General features: G+C 53.2%; 1 protein-coding gene across 1 annotated transcript; it reads left to right on the forward strand.

Moving 5' to 3' along the window:
* Positions 1 to 221: 221 nt before the first annotated feature.
* Positions 222 to 19,091, forward strand: DPYSL3 (dihydropyrimidinase like 3; the record flags this gene model as incomplete). The annotated part of the gene is made up of 14 exons (XM_080627290.1): positions 222 to 260; positions 6,179 to 6,267; positions 7,832 to 8,016; positions 9,077 to 9,241; positions 9,338 to 9,399; positions 9,527 to 9,607; positions 10,152 to 10,220; positions 12,594 to 12,714; positions 13,524 to 13,680; positions 16,347 to 16,488; positions 16,805 to 16,975; positions 17,570 to 17,749; positions 18,390 to 18,552; positions 19,003 to 19,091. The coding sequence occupies 14 exons, from the start codon at positions 222 to 224 to the stop codon at positions 19,089 to 19,091; spliced, it is 1,713 nt and encodes a 570-aa protein (XP_080483416.1).
* Between the last annotated feature and the right edge of the window lie 3,707 nt (positions 19,092 to 22,798).

The raw sequence follows: 22,798 nt of genomic DNA on the forward strand, positions 1-22,798 counted from the left end.
GCTGCGTGCTGGGCCGTACCTGGTAGGGGGAGCGGAGCCCAGTAACGCCGCACCGGGAGCGGTGCCCGGTGTCGAGGTGCCCCCTGGCGGCCGCGGGCGGCGCTGTGGGCGGGGCGGGGCAGGCGGTGTCCCCGGTGGCGGTGGGCACGGCGGATTCGGGCTCGCCTTTGTGCGGAGCCGGCACGGAGGGCGGTGTTGAGCCGGGCCGGGCAGGCAGCGCCATGTCGTACCAGGGCAAGAAGAACATCCCGCGCATCACGGTGGGTGCCGCGGGCGCGACGGGACGGGCTGGGCTGCGCGGGGGGCGCTGCCGGTGCCGAGCGCCCCGTGGGGTCGGATCGGTGCCCGCCGGGGCGGTGGCGTCGCCGCGCAGACAAAGAGCCGCCGCCCGCGCAGGTGCTCCGGCACCGCGGGTGGACCCGGGCTGCGCACGGCCGAGCCACGGGGAGTCAGTCCGGGGCAGAGCTTCTGCGGCGGACGGTGCCCGGCGGCACCCGCTCCCGAAGCACTGCCCGCGGCCCCGCTGGGAGCGACCCCGCCTCCCGCAGAGCCTCCCCGGCGGGCGCGGTGACCTGCCCCGCAAGTGTACCATGCGGGCGGGCTCCCCTCCGAGCACGGCCCGGGCTGTCCCGCAGGGCGTTCCCTGCGCTCGGTGTCAGCCGGAGCTGCTCTCGGTGCTGCTGCATCAGGTGCGGCTGCGGCGCGGGGACCGCACCCACCGCAGCCCGGCCGCGGGGCGCTGTCCGGCATCTTCGCTTCGGGAGCGCGGGGAGCCCGGTCCCGGGGCCACAGCTGCCGCTCCAGGGCTTCCGTGCCTCCCGCGGCGGCTGCAGCAACTCCCCGGCCCCCCAGAGGAGGCTGCACCGGGCTTCCTTCGGGGAGAGCGGGCAGGGCTTTCATTTCGCTGGTGCCTTGTCGCTGGTTTTATATGGCTCCTGATTGTCCTTCTGAGGGCGGCTTTGACCCCTTGGAGAGAAAAGAAAATCGAAGCACCCCCGTTTCATTATTCTTTTTAATGTACAAATGTGAACAAAATCCTCCCAGAGAAGCACAAAGATCGTTAATGCTGTAAAGAGAAATTTCTTTGTCAACCCAGATTCAGTTGCTTTAATAAGCAGTGTTGCCACTTGGCACATCTTGCCTTTCCTGTATCCTTAGACCACCATGATGATAAGGACATTGCTTCTGCGGGTGGGATTTCCTTCGTTCTCTGTGTCGTCTCTACAATGACCTTTATTCTGTTAGGCTTTATTAATATGCAGAGCTTGTTCCCACTCCTCTGGGATCTGGCAGGAAATTTCTCACCTCAGTGGTAACAAAATCTCTCAGGTTGCTTTATTTCCCCCCATTAAATCCTTTCCTCTACCTGCTGAAGCTGAACACGCTGTGAGTGAGTGGTGTCTCCTCTGACTCCTGCAGCTTTGTTACCAGTCTGGGGACTCTCTTTCCCTGTTCTGCAGCATTATCATGCCCTGGTTGGGGTGGAGAAGATGGCTCAGGAATTCTGTCAAATGACCTATATGCCCTGAACCCACCCTTTGAGACCCAGAGAAGCTGTGAAGTCAGGTATCTCTGTTTGAGTGGGATGGCAGAAGGAATATCTCAGATACGGTGTCTCTCTTGGAACAAAGCCTCTTCTGTCCCTTTCTGCAGGTTGTGCCCCCCCCCCCCCCCCCCCCCCCAATTCGTTTGAGTGTTTATTCCTCCTCCTGAGGTTTCCACCCCAGAACCTCCTCTTGCACTTCAGGACCATTGTGACTTCTGGGGTGGTAGATTGTCAGCTAAGCTGCCCTCGTTAGGAGAGATTTTAGGAACTGTAATGTGCCATTAGGGTATATCTGAGAGACCTTTAAAGCATCACAACTGGGGGCAGGTCTGGCATGTAGCTCACCTGTAGATCTCAAATCTGACAGTGCTGAGACAGTGACCAAGCCTGCAAATGAAGGGAGCCCTGATTTTACCAAATAACTGTTAAGAGAGCTGTTGGTTGAATCAAAATTGCCCAGTCTTTGTGGTTTGGTCACACTATCGAGGTAGACCAGAGTTCCCATGTGTTTTCTGGGTGTGCGCCATGCCTGTCCCATTCAACTGCCTGTCACAGCCCAGGAGTGGTACCTCTGAGATCTCTCTGGCACCTCTAAAACCAGTGAGGTCTGTGTGTGGGATCTAGCATATGGTGTTGGGTGCAAGTGGGGAGAAAAGCCTCAGTTACTGACTAGGTGGATGTTGGCAATCTGGCAGCCATCGGTCTGGCATTTCTTGCCATGCCTACAGGCTGTGGGGGATCACTGAGTGTAGCTGGTGGCTGCCATCAATCCCTGTGATTCCAGCCAGAGGTTTTTCCATGCTATTGTGTGATGCATTAGTAAGGAGGAGACGTCCAACTACTGGTGAAACACCATCGCAATTAGTGTCTCTTATCTTACAAGGGAAAGAGTAGTAAGGCCATACACCTGCTTCCGTGCATTATACTCATTATACTCTGATGCTTTGTAAACAAAGTGAGCCCTATTCCTGAGTGGTTTCAGTAGCCGCCTGGAAGCTGCAGCCTCCCTTCTGCAGCATCACACTGAGAAATGTTAACAGATCCCCTGATGTTTTGGGATCTCAAATGACTGGGTGATGCTTAAGAGCATCAGGAGCACAGTGTGGGCATGGGGGAATGAGCAATGGTTTTGAAAGCTTGGTCCCAAATACCAACAGGCAGAGAGACAGGGAGTGTTCAGCAAAAAGGCTTTCCGGCAGAGCAGGGGTGCTGGTGGTGACCCTGCCAGGCTTTGGCAGGGCTGTGCTGGAAGGTGCTTCCAGGCTTGGCCTTGTGGGGCAGTACCTGGGCCTGCAGAAATGGATGCTCAGGAAAGGTACCACCACACTGGTGACGAATAGGCTGCCGCTGGCTGCGTGGAGACTTGCTGAGGCACAGTCAGGGGCTGGGCTGGAGCAGAGGTGCCCTGCAGAGGCTTCTCCCAGACCGGGAGAAAGGTGCTGCCCATGGAGCCTCCGAGAGTGTCTCCATTTGCTAACAATGGCTGATGACACAGACTGACACTGGCTGGCGGGGAGATGTGGTGGTTGTGGAGGTGCACAAATGAGCTCTGGCAGAGGAAACAGTGCGTTTATTGTAGTCTGAGGCTGCTCTGGCTGCAGAAGCCTGTCTGTTAATTCAGACTGGTTTCCTTGTAACTGCTTCATTCTCCTCCTTTCTTTGTTCACTGCCTCTGAATGTCTGGATGCACTCCTGAATGATGCTAGGGCCTGTGGATGTGGTACCATTTGACTTTCACTTATTTTATGCTATATTTCTCCCTCCATGCTGGGTAGCTGCCGGTGCAGCCTCCCTTCTCCCCTGTGGCACGGTGGTGTCCACCAGATGGGCTCAGGGCGGCCCCTGAATGAATGCCTTGTTCCAGTTCCAGCATGATGGACCTCACGATTCTGTGTTAGAGTTAGCACTGAGCAGCCTTTTGCATCTGCCACAGAATGACCGTTTGTGCTTGTGGGCAGGCACATCTTCTGAGTTCGTGTTAACAGTTTATTCCGCAGTTGTCAAGTGCTGCAGTCGCCTGGCCCCAAGCTGCCCATCTGTGCCTGTCTCCCTTTGCTTCCCCTTGCCTGGTGTGCAGGGAGAGGCAGGGCAGCATCAGCGTTTGCTGGCGCTCCTGTGCGAGTTGGGGAGGTTTAAAGGGTGTGAGCAAGACAAAAATAAAAGAAGGAGGCCCAGTCATGTTACTGGATCTGGGACTTTTTCCTTCGTTTAGGCTAGGTAAAGCCAAGGAGGATCTGCCAGGGCATGGGCAACTGCCTGTGTGGGAGAAGCTCTGTGTATGAAGTACAAAAACCAGTCTTCTTCCCTGTGTTTCTAACCATGGACCTCATTCGTCCATAGCTGATGTCTGATACTTGGTAGTTGTTTGGTAGTTTCTATCTATGTTTCTTATACTGCTACTTAAATACTCACCATTTGCATCCATGGGAGCCAGGGTTCAGCTGCCTGCCCACTGTGACTGACAGGCTATAAGCAACTGGCTGTGGTCACACATGGCTCTTTTATGGGTTTCTGAACTAAAAATCACAGTATTGTTGGTGAGATTACAGTTGGAGAGACAAAAAAGGAAGGTCAAGTGCCCTGTGCTGGGTGAGGAGGAGAACCAGTGGCTTGTCAACAGCATTTATTGGTGCTTGGGGTCTTCAGCCCCAAGGCTGAGCTTTACCTGGCGTGTGCCCATCAGGAAGAGAGGCGGCTGAGAGCTGGCCCAAAGACCTGGCACTTCCAAGCCAGTGCTGTCCTCCTGCCTCAGCTGTACCTGAGGAAGAGATTTGCACAGAGGGTGGTAATGATGGTCCCCCAGGGCACCAGTCAGTGCTGGTGATTTGTTAAAGCTGTCTCTTTACAGGAGCTGTGTGGGGAGGTCTGTGACCAGCATCGTGCCCTTACGTCCAGACTTTCCTTCCCCGTTAGACACTGTACTTCTGCTAGACCTTTGTGCTGATGTGCAAGCTTAGGTCAGGATAGAAGAGGAGCTGACCCCAGGTCTCCTTATGGGTGGGATGTGAACAGGAGAACAACTCAATCCTGCGCTTTTCCTGATGGGAGGCTTGGCTCCCGATGGGCGTTAGGCTGTGCTGAGCAGGGAAGGTAAATCCCAGTTGCTGGGACTCAGGTTGCTGGTCATCCGTATGGCCGTAGGGAGGCCCCTGCCTGGGAAGCAGGAGAGACGGTGGCCTTCCCGCTGCACCAGCGATGAGCTGCAGCCACACTGGGTGTTCTCATCCTTTCCCCACCCAGTTTCTTTGTCTCCACTGTGAGGATGAGATTGCTGTAAAAACGCACGTGGGTCTCCGCGCTTTGGCTGCTGCAAGCTGCAGGGATGCAGGGGATTCTCGTACATCCTTCTGTTGCCAGGAAGGAAGCTGCAAATTACCACCACTGTGGTGATACGCCCAGGAATCACCCCGGGGGGGCAGATGAAGAACAAATGCACGCCCCTGCATCGGAATTAATTGTGCAAGAGCTTCACAGGGTGAGGCTGGTGTGTGAGCCCTGCTGAAGGCTCCTGTCAGCCCTGGTCCAGGCTTGCACTGTGGAAGGGGGGTGTACTTGCATGCCAAAACCTGGGCTGTGGGCACCAGGGGGGAGCTGAGAGGAAAATTAGGGGAGCTTGAGAGGTGGAGGGTTGCTGGAAGCATTTTAAGCAGTCAGGAAGGCTATATTATTCTCTGGAGCAGCACAAGCAGCTTATGTCATCTGAATACGTGATAGCCCTGTGTGCGATGGGGCTGTTTACCCCTGTACAGCCTGCAGCTGGGTTTCGGGCTTGTGCACCTGAAGGTAGAAGAGCAGGACCTTGACCTTCCCTGTTCCTCAAGACAGGGTCTGTTCCCCACAAGACAGTTCCCATTCTCTTCCATCAGTGTGTGCTCGGTTGCCCAGGTCCACAAGTGTGAATGCAGAAGAGCATAGAACAGTTCTGATCTGGGTGCTCCTCTGCTCTGTGGCTGCCCTCCTTTGGAGAAGGCTGCTGGCCACTCTAGGTCAGTAAAAGGAGAACAGAGGAGATGGTACATGATGAGATGGGAAGGCAGTTCAGTGCCTTCTGGGTCTTGTGTAGAGCTGTGACATTGTGAAATGCCTCAGAAGGACTACCCTGAGCGTTACAGTGAACGGACAGGCTCTAACAGCAGATGCATCATCTTCAGGGCTGCCTGTCATGTTGGTGGTCTTCACAAGGGGGTAACAGATGAGATAGAAATTGTCTTCTTTGATGCAACTGATTTTATGTGGTATTCGGATAAAATTTAAGGACACGCCCTTAGTAACAAACTTGCTCTAAATGCTGGTGTGTGGCTTGAGCTGCCTGCAAATGTGCATAATGTAGGCAGCTTTTGACTTCTCTCTGTGGATCTTATGGAAGCATCTCTGCTGTGTTCCCAGTGACTCTCCTGTCCACTCATTCTGCCTCAGAGGTGTTTCTGGCAGCACCTGTTCCACTCAGAAACAGCCCTGAGGATTGAAAAAGTCATAGTCTTGCTCTTGTTCTGTTGTTTCAAGTGTCTTTACAGGAGTAAAGTTTCTGCTGTCTGATGCTGTAGGATTGCACCCAAGGAGGGCACTGCCCTGGCTGCTGAGGAGCGCCTGTGTTCTCTGCTACTGACAACTACTGTGTCCTTCCCTTTGCAGAGTGATCGTCTCCTTATTAAAGGAGGGAGAATAGTCAATGATGACCAGTCATTCTATGCTGACATTTACATGGAGGATGGCCTCATAAAGTAAGTATGGGACTTCTGTTATCTCCATCTCCCCTTAAATCGGTTTCAGGTTGATGTTTGTTTTGGCTTTTTGTGGACGTGATTTGTATGCAACTTGCCAGCCACTAAAACTTGATAGCCCTGGATACCTCTGCTTAGAGGCTCAGCTCTCTGAAGTGTGTGTGAGCACGTATGTGATTGCCTGGCATGTTTACATACAAACTCCAGTGACTGAATTGCAGTTGGGCTGGAGGATACTGTGTCCATTGTGCAAAGCAGGGCTGTATTTTGATGAGGTTGTTTTTAGCTGGTGACCAGAGCATTTGTGCCCAGGCAGGGATCAGAGCCAGCTTCAGGTCTTGCTATGGCATAGGCTTTCTGGGTATCCTCGGGCAAATCTCTTAGCCTCATCTGCAGCCTGGAAGTCTCAGAATTTCATTGCCTTGGAACCAAAATACTCTTACAAATGAATTCTGGTAAGAATACAGTGAGCAGTTGAAATCTTTTGGTGATGGCTCAATAGAAGCAGTGGAAAGAGCCGCTGGTTTGTTGCTGTGAGGACACTGGAGTGAGCAGCTCTGTCCACAGAACTTCTGCAACTCTAAGGAAAAAGAAAAACCAACCCTGCAAATTGACTGAAGTTGAATGAAATGCGAAAATGGAATTTGCTCCTTATTTACCTCCCTGGTGTGCCAGGACAAATCAGAAGTTTTTCACCAAAATCAACTTTACTTTTATTTTGATTGATCAGGGAAGACTGAGGAAGGCTTCAAGAAAATAGGATTTCTGAAAGAAGAGATTTGAAGGCTGAGTGCTACATATGGACAGATAAAAGGATTGAGGGGGCAGGGGGCTGAATGGAATCCTGAGGTTTGGGTGACCTGGCCTGCAGGAGGCTGGGTATGTCTAGGAAGGAGACTGTCATGTGCTAGAACAGTACAAACCTCAAAGGGCTATAATGGTATTTTAGGTTACGAGTAGATGTATCCTGGAGCTTTTTAGGTTTCCTCTTTTCTGAAGGTATTTTTAGGTACTTGGGATTTTAGCTGCCTTCACTATGGTGTGGCCCTGATGATAGCAAAGATGTCTCTCAGGGGCATCAAGGAGGCAACATGAGAGGGGAGGTCTTTCTCTGTAAGTAAGCTTTAGACTTGAGCCTTACTTAAGGTGGGTAGAAGGAGGAGGGAGAGGAGAGATGAGGGGTACAGCTTACTGGAAGCAGGGCTGGTGGTGTGTTTTGTGGGCATGCACCCTGGGTGAGCAGGTAGGACGGCTGCCCCAACCCAGTGCCTGCCCCAGACAGCAGATACCATCCCGGACACCACCAGAGCAGTCGGACAGACGGCAGCCACCCCTGCACTGGGCAGCAGGTAGGTTTGAGCAAGGCAGACAGCCGTGCGTTTTGCTGCAGTGAGGTGGTGTCACGCTGCTGGCCCCTGCAAGCCCAGGTCTGGTGTGGGATGGAGCGGGGTGCTTCTGCTGGCTGTGGTCTTGACTTGGCTGCTCCCCAGCCAGCCATTCACTGGTTATGTTGTGGCTGGTTTTCCTTCACGTGCACCTCACTTTCTTGGTATGATCTCATCAGGCAGATTGGAGACAATCTGATTGTCCCTGGAGGGGTCAAAACCATAGAAGCCAATGGGAAGATGGTGATCCCTGGAGGAATCGATGTCCACACTCACCTGCAGATGCCGTACAAGGGCATGACAGCGGTGGATGACTTCTTCCAAGGAACGAAGGCGGCCCTGGCTGGTGGAACCACCATGATCAGTGAGTGTAGCAGCACGTCCTGTACGTGGCAGCACCCAGCACTTTGGAACATTGCCCAGTTATTTCTTTTTCTCTTGCTTTTCTCAGTCATCTTTGTTTTAAAGGTCCATGGCATTGTGCTTATCTTTTCTGTGCTCTCTGACAATGCAGTCTAGAGAGTGAGGATTGGGATGAATCTTTGGGATCCTTAGTAATAGTGAAATGGTGGGCAGGAGGTTTGCATAGGGCCCCTTGCCCTTGCAAATCCTATATTCTGTAGTGCTTCATTGTCTGCAGCCACTGATGCCCTGGGACCCACAAAAAGGAGCAATGGCACAGCTTTTTTCCCCTGTTAAATAAAAATAGGGCAGCATGATGCTCAGATGACTCTGAGCAGAGGAACAGAGCAATGTCCTGGCATCCAGCACTGCTCAGAAATAAACAGTGCTAGCGAAAAAGGAAAGGGAATTCTGAGGTCCTTCCCTGGAGGAGAACATAGTTGTGTATGGGTTTGAGGTCTGGGGTTTAGTGGTGTGCAAGGTCACAGGTATGTGCACTGCAGGGTTTCTTGGGATGCAGGAGCAACTGTTGATCCTTCCCATAAAGGATTGGGCTTCCTGTCCTCCCCCCATTGGCTGTTCTTCCCCCCAGGCCCAAAAAATAACTGTGTGCAATGGGCTGTGGCAGGGCATGGGGATTGCCTGGTGGGCAATAAGAGATGCATTAGGTGCATAGTGGTGAAGTAATAAGAGGTGCATTAGGGTTGCAGCATGGGAGGAGGCTTTGTGTTAATGGGGTGGGAGTGGGGGTGAGGAAGGACAAGGCCCTTCAGCTGATTTCTCAGCAGAAGCCTGTAAAAGCCCCTGGTCCCGTGCCAGAGGCCATTAAGCAAAGTGTCTGTGTGCTTCCCTGCCAATAACTGCGCTTGGAGGAGCCCAGGTGCTCCGTGAAGGTGATGGGGACCTCTTGGGAGCAGCCCAGAGCTGCTCAGGAGGCGAGTGGGGATGGCGGCGGTGCGCAGGGCCTGGCGTGGTGGCTGCGGGAGCCCTTGCCCAGCCTGTGCCCTGCGGTGCTGCTGCAGTGGACCACGTGGTGCCAGACCCCGAGTGCAGCCTGGCTGAGGCGCTGGAGCGGTGGCGGGAGTGGGCTGACGGGAACGCCTGCTGTGACTACGCGCTGCACGTGGACATCCCGCGCTGGAGTGACCGTGTCCGGCAGGAGCTGCACGCCCTGGTCCAGGAGAAAGGTTTGGCTCCCACTGCCCACAGCTCCAGGTGCCCGAGCGGGACCCTCAGGAGCAAGAGCCCCACTCAGCCCCCTCTCCCCTCTGCTCTGCCCCTAGGAGTTAACTCCTTCATGGTGTACATGGCCTACAAGGATTTGTACCAGATGTCAAACACTGAGGTGAGACCTCACTTGTTGCCGTGTGCGAGGGGCAGCGGGGGGATGGCAGCCGTGCGGGTGCAGCGGCCATGCGCAGGCCAGGGCACTTGTTCTGCTCCTCAGTCATTTTTCCTTCTCTCCTTTTTAGCTGTATGAGATATTCAGCTGCCTGGCAGAGTTGGGTGCCATAGCTCAAGTTCATGCTGAAAATGGTGATATAATTGCCCAGGTAACAAACTCTTCTTCTGGTATGCAGGGACTGAAAATCCATTGCAGGCAGATCTGGTGTGGGGCATTAGCAAAATTACTCTGGAGCTGCACAGTTGTCTTTTTCAAGGGGATCTCTTTGCTGCTCAGCAGCAGTATCAAATTTACCAAGACTTTCTGCTGTATTTGTGGATAAGCGAATCTGAAATAGTGAATTAGCAATTATCTAAGTAGAAGAGAGTGCCATCAAGTATGGTACGTTCAGTCCAACCACAGCTCTTTTTCAGTGTGGAGAGGCAGAGACCTTTGCCTTGCACATAATCAGCTAAAAGAGCTAAAGTGTATTGAAAAGTGCCATTGACAAGAGAAGAATTTTCTCCCTGCTGTAAGCAGGCAGCCAGCTAATGGAGCGGGATTTGCAAGGGAATTGTTGCAAAGGATGTGGTTTGGTCTTTACGTCGGTAGTCTGGACATGGGGTGTCCTGAGGGAAGGCCTCAACACAGGAGGAATCTGTTTTAATGTGTGGCTGATAGTTTCATAGTCTTGTAACATCCCTCTGTCCTAGGAGCAAACCAGGATGTTGGAAATGGGAATAACCGGCCCCGAGGGCCATGTGCTCAGCAGACCTGAGGAGGTAAGATGCAAAGGACAGTACCACTGAAGAGCTTCCCTTGCAAGCACAGGCACGACAAACGTTTTTCAGTCTGGTTTGAGTCTGCCAGCAGACACAAGGCCTTTTGAGTCTCCCAGAATTAATCAGTCAACGAAAATGACTGTATGGCTGTAGCAGCATTTGAGGCTGGTTTGGGGGCATCTGTCTTGTATAGGTGACTCCACGGGTAGGAGAAGCCCGGGAAGAATCACACAGTGAGTTTTAGTTCCTCTGTAAATTCACTGTTCATGTCTGTCAGAGTACTGACAGATTCCAGCCTCTTCCTGTTTAATCTCTGCTTATGGTCTAAAGCATGTTTCAAAGTCAGACAGACAAAGCCATTGGTGGAAGCAGCGGGAGGGAAGGAGAGGGGAAATTCCCTGGTTACTAATCTTTGTCAAGACACTAATTAGATTACTTCTAATTTTAGCTCTCAGGGTATTTTTCTGTTTGGTCCATTAATCTGAGTTGAGTCTAATTTCAGGTAGGTTTTCTTGAGCTAGCTCCCTGCTGAGAGGTGCTTTTAACTTTCCGCAGCACATGAAAGAAGAAAATAGGAATTTGGTACAATAGCAAAGCTGAGCAGGGGAGCACAGGGACAGATTTGTACTTCAGTGTCCACTGGAAATAAAATCAGTTAGCTTAAATTAAAAGTGCAAGAAGTTGACTGTTTTATGGCTGGTAACAACATATATGGCCTAGTGTAATGCAGTGCTTATTCTCTTTGAAGTATGACAGTGTAAGGCATTCGTCTGTACAGGGAAGAGACTTAATGTCAATTACACAGGGACTCTGGTTGACTGTAAACTGCCATTTATTTTTATGGCTGTAGGCCTGTTGCCATTGGTTGGCAAGCTAACCTGCAATTACGGGATGCTGTGATTGTGCCAGGATTTGAGAACTGTCCTATTATTCTAAGACAGCACTGCGGTTCTCAGCCAAAGCCGGTAAAACGTTGTTGAGTATTTGATCTTGGAATGCCATTAATGCATAAAGCAACTGAGAATAGTGCAAGAAAGCTCTAGATATCTCTTCAGCCAAATCCAGATCTCACTGCCTTTTGAGATAAACAGTGTCCTTCTTCCAGAACATACTCTACTTGAGAAAATTTTAGCTACAGCACAGATATCCCTGCTACTCCCCATAAAGCCTGCAGGTTGATGGAAAAGCACTGGGAAAATGGTTCATGGGTCTGTGGATTTGCTCTGTCCCAAAGAGACCTCAGTGGGGGTTAAAGACAAACTCTTCTATGGGGTGATGGTGGTGATTTGGTAGGGCAGGATGGTGCTGCTACAGGTAAGTAACCTGCTGTGAAGGGTATTCAGTGATGGATGTTTGCTCCTGTCCACACGTTAAACTCTGCTAAATACTTAAGTCCATAACTGCATGCACTGATGAAAATGTTTTCTTGTGTACATTTCTGTTTAAGGAGTCTTTAAGCAGAAGAGAAAAGCCTCTTTCCCTGTGCAGGAAATAGGCCTGCAGAAGTACGGGAGGTGTCTGAGTGCATGTGTGTCTGGGTGCAATGTTCTGCTGCTCCTGCACTGGGAGAGTTAAGCTTGCACGGCCGGCTGCCTGCCCGCAGGCCGTCACTGCATTCCCTGGAGCTGGCTGTCCTGGCCTCCCCCGGGAGCCGGCTGCTTGGTACACTGGCTTTTTAAGGCTTCTGTTTTGAACTTTCTCATGCCAAAGCTTGAAGCCAAACTGTAGAGCAAACACTTGGAGAGCCTCTGAGGTTGAGCTCAGGCTGAGCATGGGCTGATGTAACAGTCCAAAGATATCCTTCCTGATGGAAACCCGCCCTCCACTAACAGCAGGGCAGGGAAGTAGGGGCGGGTGTCAGCAGGCTGGGCTGAGCAGCGGCAGCATCACACGACAGCCAGGCCCTGGTGTGAACAGCCTGGCAGAGCAGAGCCTGTCACACCCCAGCCACAGGCATGGGGACGTTTGGTTAACCTGCAGCCACAGGAAAGCCTGGAGCAGTGAGTGGCTGCAAGGGGCAGCCCCTTTCGCTGCCTGGTGTCAGGCGTGGGCTGCAGTCCCTCTGGCTGCTGGGAGAGCTGGAACCAGGCAGTGGAAAAATCAGCAGATGCAGCTCAGTGCTGGCCCCTGCACATGGTCCAGGCAACACTCCCTTGCTGAGCATCACGTGGCTGTAGCCTGCGTGTTGGGCCAGATGCAGGGAGACTGCAGCTTCCCCCCCCTCAGGTCTCCCTGATTTCTTGCCCTTAGGGAGTCAAGGGTAAGAGTGAGGGCACAGGGTGTTGGCAGCAATCCGTGGCGTGCCAAGAGGAGCAGGGCTCCTCCCTGCCCACCTGCTGCTCCTCTGCAGCCATGCGCCATTCTCTCTTCCAGCTGGAAGCAGAAGCTGTCTTCCGGGCCATCACTATTGCCAGCCAGACCAACTGTCCTCTCTATGTGACTAAAGTGATGAGCAAAAGTGCTGCTGACCTCATCTCACAAGCCAGAAAAAAGGGTGAGTGGCAGCTGGTGCTGCACACAGCCTTGCGGTTGCCACTAGGACCTGGACACCTGGGTTAAGTTGTTTCCATGGTTGTTTTGCTGTGAGTACAGTCGGGTGCTTCCCCTGCTGCTGGGGAGCAGTTAGTTCAGGGATTTACCTGACTTGTGAAGGGCACAGGGACACTGCACCAGGCCACATGGAGCCACCTCCTGTTGTCGTATCGGGTAACATCAACATGTGGTCATAGGTAGGAGCAATGCTTTGAACATCAGTTCGTCTGTGGCTGTGAAGGGCTCTCCGAGAAGACTTGTCCAATCCACATGCAAGTGGTTTGAGCTGCTGCATTTAACTCTGGTCTCTCTTTGAAATGCTGGCACTTCAGAGGTGTCTGGGTGCCTCTTCAAGTGGCCAGTGGCTCCATTTGTCATTCTGTCTCCCAGAAGCACTTGCTCAGGCTGTAGGGTGTGTTTGGAAAGAAAAGCCCAGTTTGTCAGTCACCACACTAGTTTATCAGTGTGACAAGCCCTGCTCCACAAAAAGCTCATGGTCACCACCCACTGCCCTCTCTCCTGTCCCTCTCTCTAGGGGGCACTGGAAGGTGAGTGAGGAACAGGAGAGGAGGATGAGCTTGCCAGCTCTTTGGTGGCACGTGGTCAGTATGTACGAGGGCTAAGGGAGGAAGAATGCACAGGAGACTATGAGGGACATTGTCAGAGCCTTGGTTGTTGGCCTGGCATAGGTTCAGTGTTGGGCTGTTGTTGTCTGCCAGTCTGTGTGCTTCCAGGCTCCACCAGAACTGTCCTTTCTGTCCCCCTTTCCAGGCAATGTGGTGTTTGGTGAGCCGATCACGGCCAGTCTTGGGACCGACGGGACGCACTACTGGAGCAAGAACTGGGCCAAGGCTGCAGCATTTGTGGTCTCTCCCCCTCTGAGCCCAGACCCAACAACTCCTGACTATATCAACTCCCTTCTGGCCAGGTGAGTGACAGCAATGCTGAGTGATGCTGGTAGCAGAAAGAAGTGGACTCTGGCCTTGGATGGGGAAGCAAGAGGTTAGGGAGTACCCGGCCAGCATAGACTTCAGTTCAACAAAGACCACTTCACTGTAGGTATTTGATGAGCTGGCTGATGGAATGGCTTTGTCTCAGGAGTTGTGGTGGCTTACCCTGGGAGCAGAAGAAGAACAGGGGAGACACCATAAGTTTAATATCAGTAATGAGGAAAATAGCAGGGCAAGTAGTCGTGAATGATTTTAAATGCCCTGAAGAAGGCAAAGAAATGAGGACCAGCTAACACTGACTTGTCAGCATTCACCAAGCTAGAGAAGCCCTTCTGCACGTACTCAGTGGGGAATGGCTGCCTGGGTTGCCATGGTACAAAAGAAGGTGGAGGGGTGTCACAAGCTGGTGAACACAAAGCAGATGTTTTCTCACACCTGTAGAGGTGAGCAGTAGCACAACCTGCAGGCTGCAGGAGACCATCAAGAGCAGCTTGTGCACATCTGACAGGGATGGGAGGTAATTTTTCACTCTGAAGGCAAAGGGGTGGGGAAGGGATTTGTTGAAAATAGACAGCAAACAATAAAAGCACTTCAGCAATTCGCTTTGACCTTTTGCAGTTATACACCATCCTCTCACTGGCAAGGCATGCACAGCAGTCAGCGACACAGAGCTCACTGCTGGCCCTGTCCATGCACCACATGTGAATCTCTCACCCCTTTCTGTGTTTGTACATCGAACTGTGCTCATGGTGGCTGGTCTGTGTTAGCCAGGGGATGACTGACACTGAGGGGTTTGGAAACGACCTTTGAGGTAATGCTGAAAGCATCTCTGACTAGGTGAGCAAGGGATGCCTGGTCAGTCAGATGTATCTCAGCAGAAGGGCATGTTAGGGTAAACCTGGGTTGTGCCAGGATGGAGATGCCATTGCTGGTGTAAGAGAGGTACCAGTTCATTTGAGGTGTGAATATTCAGCTCACCCTGGATCTTGCTGTGATCAAGGAGCAAGAGATGCCTCTGCTCAGTCTGGATGTATGAAGTAGGGGCAGGTCTTGGGGACTGGCTGGGAAAAGCGAACCCAGCTCCTGAACTGGCTTTTTAATCCTTCCCTTCCACCTGGAATTTAGCCCAGACCTCAAAGGAGAGCCAATAGCACTTCTGAATCCCTGCAGCCCACAGGTGTCTGTCCTGACACCTTTCCATGCCATTTTCTGTAAGGCTTCAGCAAGGCCAGAGGCTGCAGGGCTCCAGCTGGGCTGGCTGCCTTGTTTTCTTCCACCGGGACAAATCTGGTGGGGATTAGGAAGCATGTCGTGTCATCAGCTTGGGCCTCTGGCTGTGCAGTCAGTCAGACATATGGCAGAAATTACCAGAGGAAGATGGAGATTAAAGGTGGATTAGGGCTGATTCAGAGCCCTGTGCCGGGCCGTTGTGTCCGTATCACAGGCACCCGCTCTGGGAGCCGGGTGTTGGAAGACACTTTCCTCACATGGCAGTGCCGGGAGCTGGCGGCCTTTTCTCTGCTTCCTCCTGCCTGGCAGTGCCGCCTGTCCGCGGCTGCCCGGGTGACTTTCAGGGAGCCATGGGCACCTCCTCGCCCTGCCTTGCCCAGCAGCTTGCTGGCTCTGCCCATTCCCGCCCTCTACCATCGCTGTCAGGAGCAGGATGGGTCAGGTCATCTCATCCAAAGGGTGACCCCATCTGGGCAGAGGGGTTGGATAATAGTGTTGGGCAGCAGCCACTGCAGAGTGCTGCAGTGAAGCTTCTCTGGGCCTCGCAGAGAGCTGCTTCTGGGGAGTCCTGACTCTTCATCCCACTGTCAGATTCACATGTGGCCATGGAGTCGTTTGCTGCTGTGGCACTTGCAAGCACACTTTCTCAGTCTGTGCTGCTGGCTGCTGCAGCTCGTGCTGTTAAGTGTCCATGTGGGGCTGAGGGAAGCCTTTGGCAAGCTCCTGCCACTGAAACGTTTCAGGCCAGAGCCCTGGAGGCAGGCTGAGGTGCTCTCCTTGCTGGAGAAGGTTGGCAATGCAAGTGACGGGCGGCTGTAAGGCCCCTCCTGCAGCCGCGTCCCCTTTCACAGAGACAGGGGTGGGTGATGCCTGCCTGCCACAGGTCCCCGTGAGGCAGGGGAGGGCTGTGCTTGCCTGGCAGTACACAAGGAAAGGGCTGGCTCTGGGGACAGTCCTTGGGTGGAGAGGCCTCTTCCTCCCTGCGGGCAAAGGCTGTTCTCCCAAACAGACCTGGCAAACTGCCATAAAAGGTTTTTCTCACTTACACTGGGATGCTTTTTTCTCTTTGCGTTAGTGAAAATGATAGTCTGGTATGGAAGGGGGCATCTTTTGGCTTGGCCCAAAGCCACCCTGCTCCCTGGGAGCTGAGCTGTTGACTCCTCTTGTGTGCTGGATGCTCTGTGTCTCACATAGCATGGTGGCAGAGCTGTCTTGTCCCCATGGCCCCAGGTGTTGGGGGTTTCATGAGTTGGGTGGAAGTCTTCAGACTGAGGAGCTGTAGAAATGAGGGTGCAGTGTAAAACAGAACTGAACTGTGCGCTGCCCATGCCCAGAGGAAATTCATGTCCCTTGTGCCCCTGCTGTTGTCTGATGGCAAAACGACTGATGATGCTTTTATTACCTCCACTTTCAGTGGTGACCTGCAGGTTTCGGGAAGTGCCCACTGTACGTTCAGCACTGCACAGAAAGCAATTGGAAAAGACAACTTCACAGCAATCCCAGAAGGGACCAATGGCATAGAGGAACGAATGTCTGTCATCTGGGACAAGGCAGTGGTAAGAGTCATGCTTGGAGAGCGGGAAGGGTTGATGGGCACCTTGACACCCGTGCTCTTGCCCCACAGAGCTGGGCACCCAGCTGCCTGTCTCCAGTCTGGCTTTGAGAGTCCCAGCAAGCCAGAGCAGGAGAGGCAGCTATTATGGGTTCAGGAGCTGTGACTGTGTGACTCTGTGTCTGGCACCAGTAGTAAGATCATCCATGGTGGTCTGTGCCCAGCCAGCCAGTGGCTTCTGTGTGAGTGAGTGTGGTGCTTCCCAGGGCTTTACCTTCCCTTTCCCCAAAAAAGTGCTGAGTTCTCTTGTGTCTGAGCAGGCCACAGGGAAGATGGATGAAAACCAGTTTGTGGCTGTGACAAGCACTAATGCTGCAAAAATCTTCAACCTGTACCCGCGGAAAGGGAGAATAGCAGTGGGCTCAGACAGCGACCTGGTTATATGGGATCCTGATGCAGTGAAGATTGTCACAGCAAAAACCCATCAATCCGTGAGTCCTCTGCTTGTCTGTGGGGATGCTGGAGCATGGGGTCTGAGCAGCACTGTATGAAGGCTGCCTGGCTGCCGGGAGCTTGGTGCTGCCTTCTGTGCTGGGATTGAGGATGAGGGACTGAGTCCAGGCTGTGACTGTGGGGTAGGATGTCCGTGAGCCCTGGGCTCTGCACACAGGGCTTTCCTCACCCTGCTGTGTTGCTCTTCTCCTGAGCCTGGCCTATGCAGGTGGGCCTGCATGGCCCACACACATTTCCTCTGGGCTCCTCTTCCAGGTAAAAATTTTTCCTGGCTTTGCCAGTGTGCTTTGTTCATGCCTTACCTCAAGCCTATGTCCTGCCCTTTTCAGTTGTGGGAGTCCTTGCTCACACTGAGCTCCGAAGCAGGAGGTCCTGATTCGTGCTGGGAGCTGTGGTGGGTTCTTAGTGTGATGGACTAGTGAACTAAAGGAGGCCTCTGTGGCAGGCAAGGCTGTTACAGCTGTCTTCTCCCTGCACTGGTGACTTCAACAACAAGGTGTGAGCACTAAACTGCTCTGAGTGAGCTGGCAGTGCTCGTGTCCCTCCTGACCATCATCCCCTGGTTGCTGCAGGCGGCTGAATACAACATCTTTGAAGGGATGGAGCTACGTGGGGCCCCGCTGGTTGTCATATGCCAGGGGAAGATCATGCTGGAGGATGGCAACCTGCATGTGACCCAGGGCACTGGACGCTTCCTGCCCTGCAGCCCTTTCCCTGACTATGTCTACAAGCGCATTAAAGCCAGGAGGAAGGTGAGGAGACAGGGATGCCCGGAGACAGAGTTGGGACACTGTTAGCAGAAATTGACATTTGCCCTAATAACTAATTGGTTTTCCTCTGCTGTTCTCACTGGACCCTGGAAACAGTGCTACAAACTGTGTATCTGTATGTCTGCAAACTGTTCAGGTATATCCTGAACCTACAGTTGGGATAGCTAATGCTTGGGTAGACAGCTTTGACCTTAGTGTTGGCGGAGAGCTCCCACTGGAGGCAGATGTTCATCTGGGTTGAGAGTGGGCAATGCCTGTCCTTGTTGCTGTCCTGCTGCCGCAGCAGTCTGGAGAGAAGTGCTGAGTTAAAACCAGAGACTGCGAAAATGGCCTGCTGCTTCCCCATGCACTCAGCATAAATCCGTGCTGGGGGATCGCCTGTTGCACCAGGATCTGCACACCTTGTGGGGTGGGAGTGGAGGGAGGCTGTCCCATAGGAGGTGGGTGTTGGGCCTGCACCGGGCTGGAGCTCTGCAGGGAGGTCTTGGGTGTGCGGGACGGAGGGGCGCAGGTCTGGCAGTGTGAACTTGGGGGGCCAGGGATCACTGGAGCATAGCACTGCCATGGCAGGATGCTCCCTGGGAGCAGAGAAGTGTCACTGCCTTCTTCTCTCCGGTGACAGATGGCAGAGATGCATGCTGTGCCCCGGGGCATGTATGATGGACCCGTGTTTGACCTGACCACCACCCCCAAGGGGGGCACCCCTGCAGGGTCAACCAGGGGGTCCCCCACGCGGCAGACCCCCCCTGTCAGGAACCTCCATCAGTCTGGATTCAGCCTGTCAGGTGAACACACATGGTGGTGGGCTGGGAAAGCACAGAGCCGCTGGTCTGGGGCTGGAGGCGGCTGGGAGATGGCCTGGGGCAAGCTGAGAACAAGAGTGGAGCATGGCAGCACCAGACCCTGTGTGCCCCTTAAGGACATGGCTGGAGCTGACCCTCCACCCTCCTGCACCTTGCAGTAGAAGCGAGGCAGGCTGTGGCCATGCAAATGCCAGCACAGCATCAGACCTTGCTTTTGCAGTGTGGGTCTGTTCCCAGAGGTGTTTCCAGAGACCTTCAAGCCACTGGTTCTCTTGGGGTTGTTACTGGAGTTGGAGGGTGAACAGGTTGCTGTAGACAGGCTTGGGAGGCACTTCTGTGAGACCCCAGGCTGCCTGACTGCTCAGTCCAGGGACGAAAACGCTCTTAAGTTCGCTTTCTCCCTTCCCTTCATGCTTTCTTGTCCTCTCCCAGGTACTCAAATTGATGAAGGCGTTCGCTCAGCAAGCAAGCGCATCGTGGCGCCCCCGGGAGGCCGCTCCAACATCACCTCCCTGAGTTAAATGTCCCTGCCGAGGAGGAAATGAAACCCCTGTTCAAGCGAAGGAAGAAAAATGGTACCTTGGTGTTTAAGAAGGAAAGGCAAACAAACCTGTTCTGAAGAATCAATAAGCCTCAAGCCTTATGTTTCACAAATGCTACTTCCTACCTAGCTTTAAAGATATTGCTTCGTTCTGTTTTATGCATAGCCTTAAAATTCTGTTGTTGTCGTTGTGGGTTTGGTCGAGTTGTGTTTTCACTCCTCCTCTCTGTATGCATGCCGCTCAGACAGGTCGCTCGGGTCAGTGTGTTGTTAGTGTTGAACGCGTGTGGGGTGCTGTGGTGTGGACAGTGGGAACAACATGGCAGGGGTGAACCAGCCAGGCAGGGGCCGGCCGCAGGCCTGGTGTGGGACGGAGTGGCAGGTTCCCCGGAGCGGGTGGCTCTGTGTTGTGTTCGTGTCCTTCGTCTCCACCCAGTGCTTGTTGGCGTTTCGCCACGAGGCCCACGGGGGAGCCCGGGTCATCTCTAAGGGCTGTCGCAGCGCCTCACAAAGGCCTTTACTACTTTGTACACTTTGTTAAGAAAAAAACGTTCCTTCAAACAGCTCGTGGTGCTGGGTGACTTCTTCCTCGCTCAGGGTGCTACAGCTGGGCAGGGGTGGCACGGAGCTGTGCCTGAGGTTGATCTGGGCAGTGGGGCTGAGGAGGGGCTTTGGGCAGTGTCTGGGCTGGGACAGGCTGTCGGAGGGACTCTGCATGCTGCTCGCTGTCGCAGTGTTCTTGTGCCTGCTCGGGCAAAGCAGAGTGTCCAAACCAGCGGGCTCTGGTGTTTGTAGCAGGCTGTTCAGTTTGTCCGGCCATCGCGGTGGTGACTGCGTGGTTACAGAGCCCGGCCTCACACAGTCCTGCCTGGGCATGGAGCTGGGGCTGGCTCAGAGGCTGCTTTCTGTGGATGCCTGTGAGTGCCAAGTGGTGTTTATCACACTGAGGGTCACAGCCTTCCTGAAGCTTGCAAAGCATGCAAAAACCCTGGATTGTTTTTGAAGTATTACAAAAAATGAAGAGTCAATTCAGGCTGTGCTAAATAAATACTCTGTTTCTTTTTTTTTCTCCCTAAAGTAGTTGACCTTGAAATACTTATTTTTACATGCCTGAGCTCAGACAGGACAAGTCGTCCGTGCAGCAGTCCTGAAGGGGCCGTGCCAGAACAGTTTTCCAGGGGTGGGGAAAGTTGTTCATGCTTGCAAGTTTGTGAAGTTCTGCTATTGAGCAATTAAAGATTTCTCCCTGTTGCCTGGTAGGGATTAAGCTGAGAATGTGGCTCTGTTTACGGAGGAAGAGGGAAAAGAGGAGATGGTTGTAGAAGTCTTTGGGGATTTTTACAGATGCGATGTTCTTGCCATTTAAGTACTTGAGTTTTGGGGTTTTTTGTTGTCAGACGGTGCAACAGGATTTATGCTGCAGCAGGCTTTTCCCAGTGAGGAGCAGGGCTAGATTTCTTACCTGGGGCTCCAGATAACACATTTACAGTGCGTGAACAATGACCTGCTCCAGAGCAAGGCGATAGCTGTGTGCTGAGCAGGGGACAGGTATGGCCGTTGGCACAGCCTCTTTGGATCGCGCCTGGCCCCAGACCCAGAGTAGGACTGCGCAAAGAACTGGATCAGTGGGGAGGCTGCCCTGGGAACGGCCAGGGTGGAGGCCCCTTTCGAAAGAGGGATGGCTGGGGAGGGGGAGAAGAGAAGGCACAGCAATTGGGGTGTGCTGTGACTTTGCTTTCCCATTGCAATGACCCCCTTTGAGGACTCCAATAACCACTTACTGGTGAATTAATTCCACTCCAGCTTTGCAGCTCTCTGGACAGAAGAGGGTCACACTTTGCCAGTCAGTTGTTTCCATGCTGGCAGTGCACAGCAATGCTGCTGCCTCTGCTCCCATCCCTGCACACACAAATGCACTGTTCTGCACCTGTGCCAAGAGCCTGACCTGAGCAGATGAAACCAGGCTGCAGCATGTAGATTAAGGTGGTGGTGCTGCAGTGCCTCAACCCGGGTGCCTGTGGAGTACTTGTTGGCTGCGCAGAGGAAATAGGGACATGCTGCATAGCGAGTGCTGCAGCCCTGAACCAGTGTCCCCTCACCTGCACCCTTGTGTGATGAGAGCAAAAGAAACCGCTGTAGTCATCTAAAACTGGGGGAGTTTGTATCTTCACTGTGCAGCAGTGAAGGTACGTACTGCCATGGCCCCATTTCAGGAAGAGGATGCATGGCACAAGCCAGAACAAGACCCCTTGAGCCTGGGGAAGCGCTTTCATTGCTGTGCCAGCATCCTCCCTGTACCCTGCCTGTTAACATCACCACCTACAACCACATTCTGTGCCACTCAGATCTCTGTTAGAGATTGCTGTGGGTGAGAGCAGTGCAGAATGTCCTGGGGGGCTGGAGCCATGAGGGTGGAGGCTCAGAGGCAAACACCAGAGCTCCCAGCACAGAGGGAGTGGGGCAGGGGATCCCCAGCATTGCCCCACTCCAGGACACCCCACTACCACCACTGGAGGGACCACAAAGTGAAGACACTTAACTGGCACTGATTTTTGGGCAGCAGCTACGGCTGAGCTGCTCGGTGCTGTGTGTCAGTTGCATGGATGGGTGATGCCCTGCCCTGGGTGCAGGCGTGCTTTCTGCCCTTTCTGCCTTGCTATGCGAGTGACCTCAGAAGTGACACTGGCTTCTGAGCCTTTCATATGCTGTTGGTTTTATTCAGATATTTTTTTGAGTTGATCAGATTTAGTCAGAAAGAGAGGAAAGCACAGGGGAGACAAAGAACACCGTTGGGTAAACGGGAGGTAAATGGTTCCCCATGCATTCATTATATTGCTGAAAATAGGAAAAATGGCACATCAGGAGGTGAAACCTCAGATCTGCCAAAGCATTTAAATAACAGCATCTTTCCCAGCATTACCATAATAGAATGCTTTGGCCGTTCTCAGTCCTGGCAAAGACTGCACCAGGAGTACAGCTACTGCAAATAGTAGCTGCTTAAATCAAGCATGATTTAAATAGTAAAGAGAATAAAAATACAAATTCAAATTCACCTCTGGTGTTGGAAGCTGAACCCCATCAGAGTCAGTGAGTTGCAGCAGTTTCATGTGGTGGTGAATGGGTTTTTCAGGCTGACCTGGAAAAGCATCTGGATGCTGGTGATTCGCCAGTGCCTGGTTGTTGCCTCTTCATTTCCACCCCTGCCTGCGTGCTCTGACAGCCGGCACACCAGCCCTGATCTGCGAGGAATGAGCACAGGAACCAGCGCGGAGAGGGGGAGATGGATGCGAAACCTTCACTGTCTCCTCCCAGCTGATCATCACTTCCAGCCCTCTGTGCCCACACACGGGGTGCTCACAGGAGGTGTCTGTAAGCAAAGGCCACCCTTCGGTGGAGACCCTGCAGCTGAGAGTGAACTCTCCTTCATTGAGAGCAACTGGCTGTGAGGATGAGGGTGTTCTGACCTCCACAGAGCCTGGACCCACACTGCTGTCACCAGGAGCGATACAAGTGATGCCACTTCTACAAGCAATGCACGTGTGGCCCTTCGGTCATGCTGCTGGCAGCACCAAAGGCTGTGATGCTGGCAAGCCAACCCAAAGGGTGAATGAAGAGTGTCATCCATTTCACAGAGTCACGTTCCTGCCACCAAGACAGGCAAAATAACAGGATCTCAGTCTAACTGAC

Source organism: Psittacula echo (genome assembly GCF_963264785.1).
Source record: "Psittacula echo genome assembly, chromosome: 11".
Taxonomy (NCBI): domain Eukaryota; kingdom Metazoa; phylum Chordata; class Aves; order Psittaciformes; family Psittacidae; genus Psittacula; species Psittacula echo.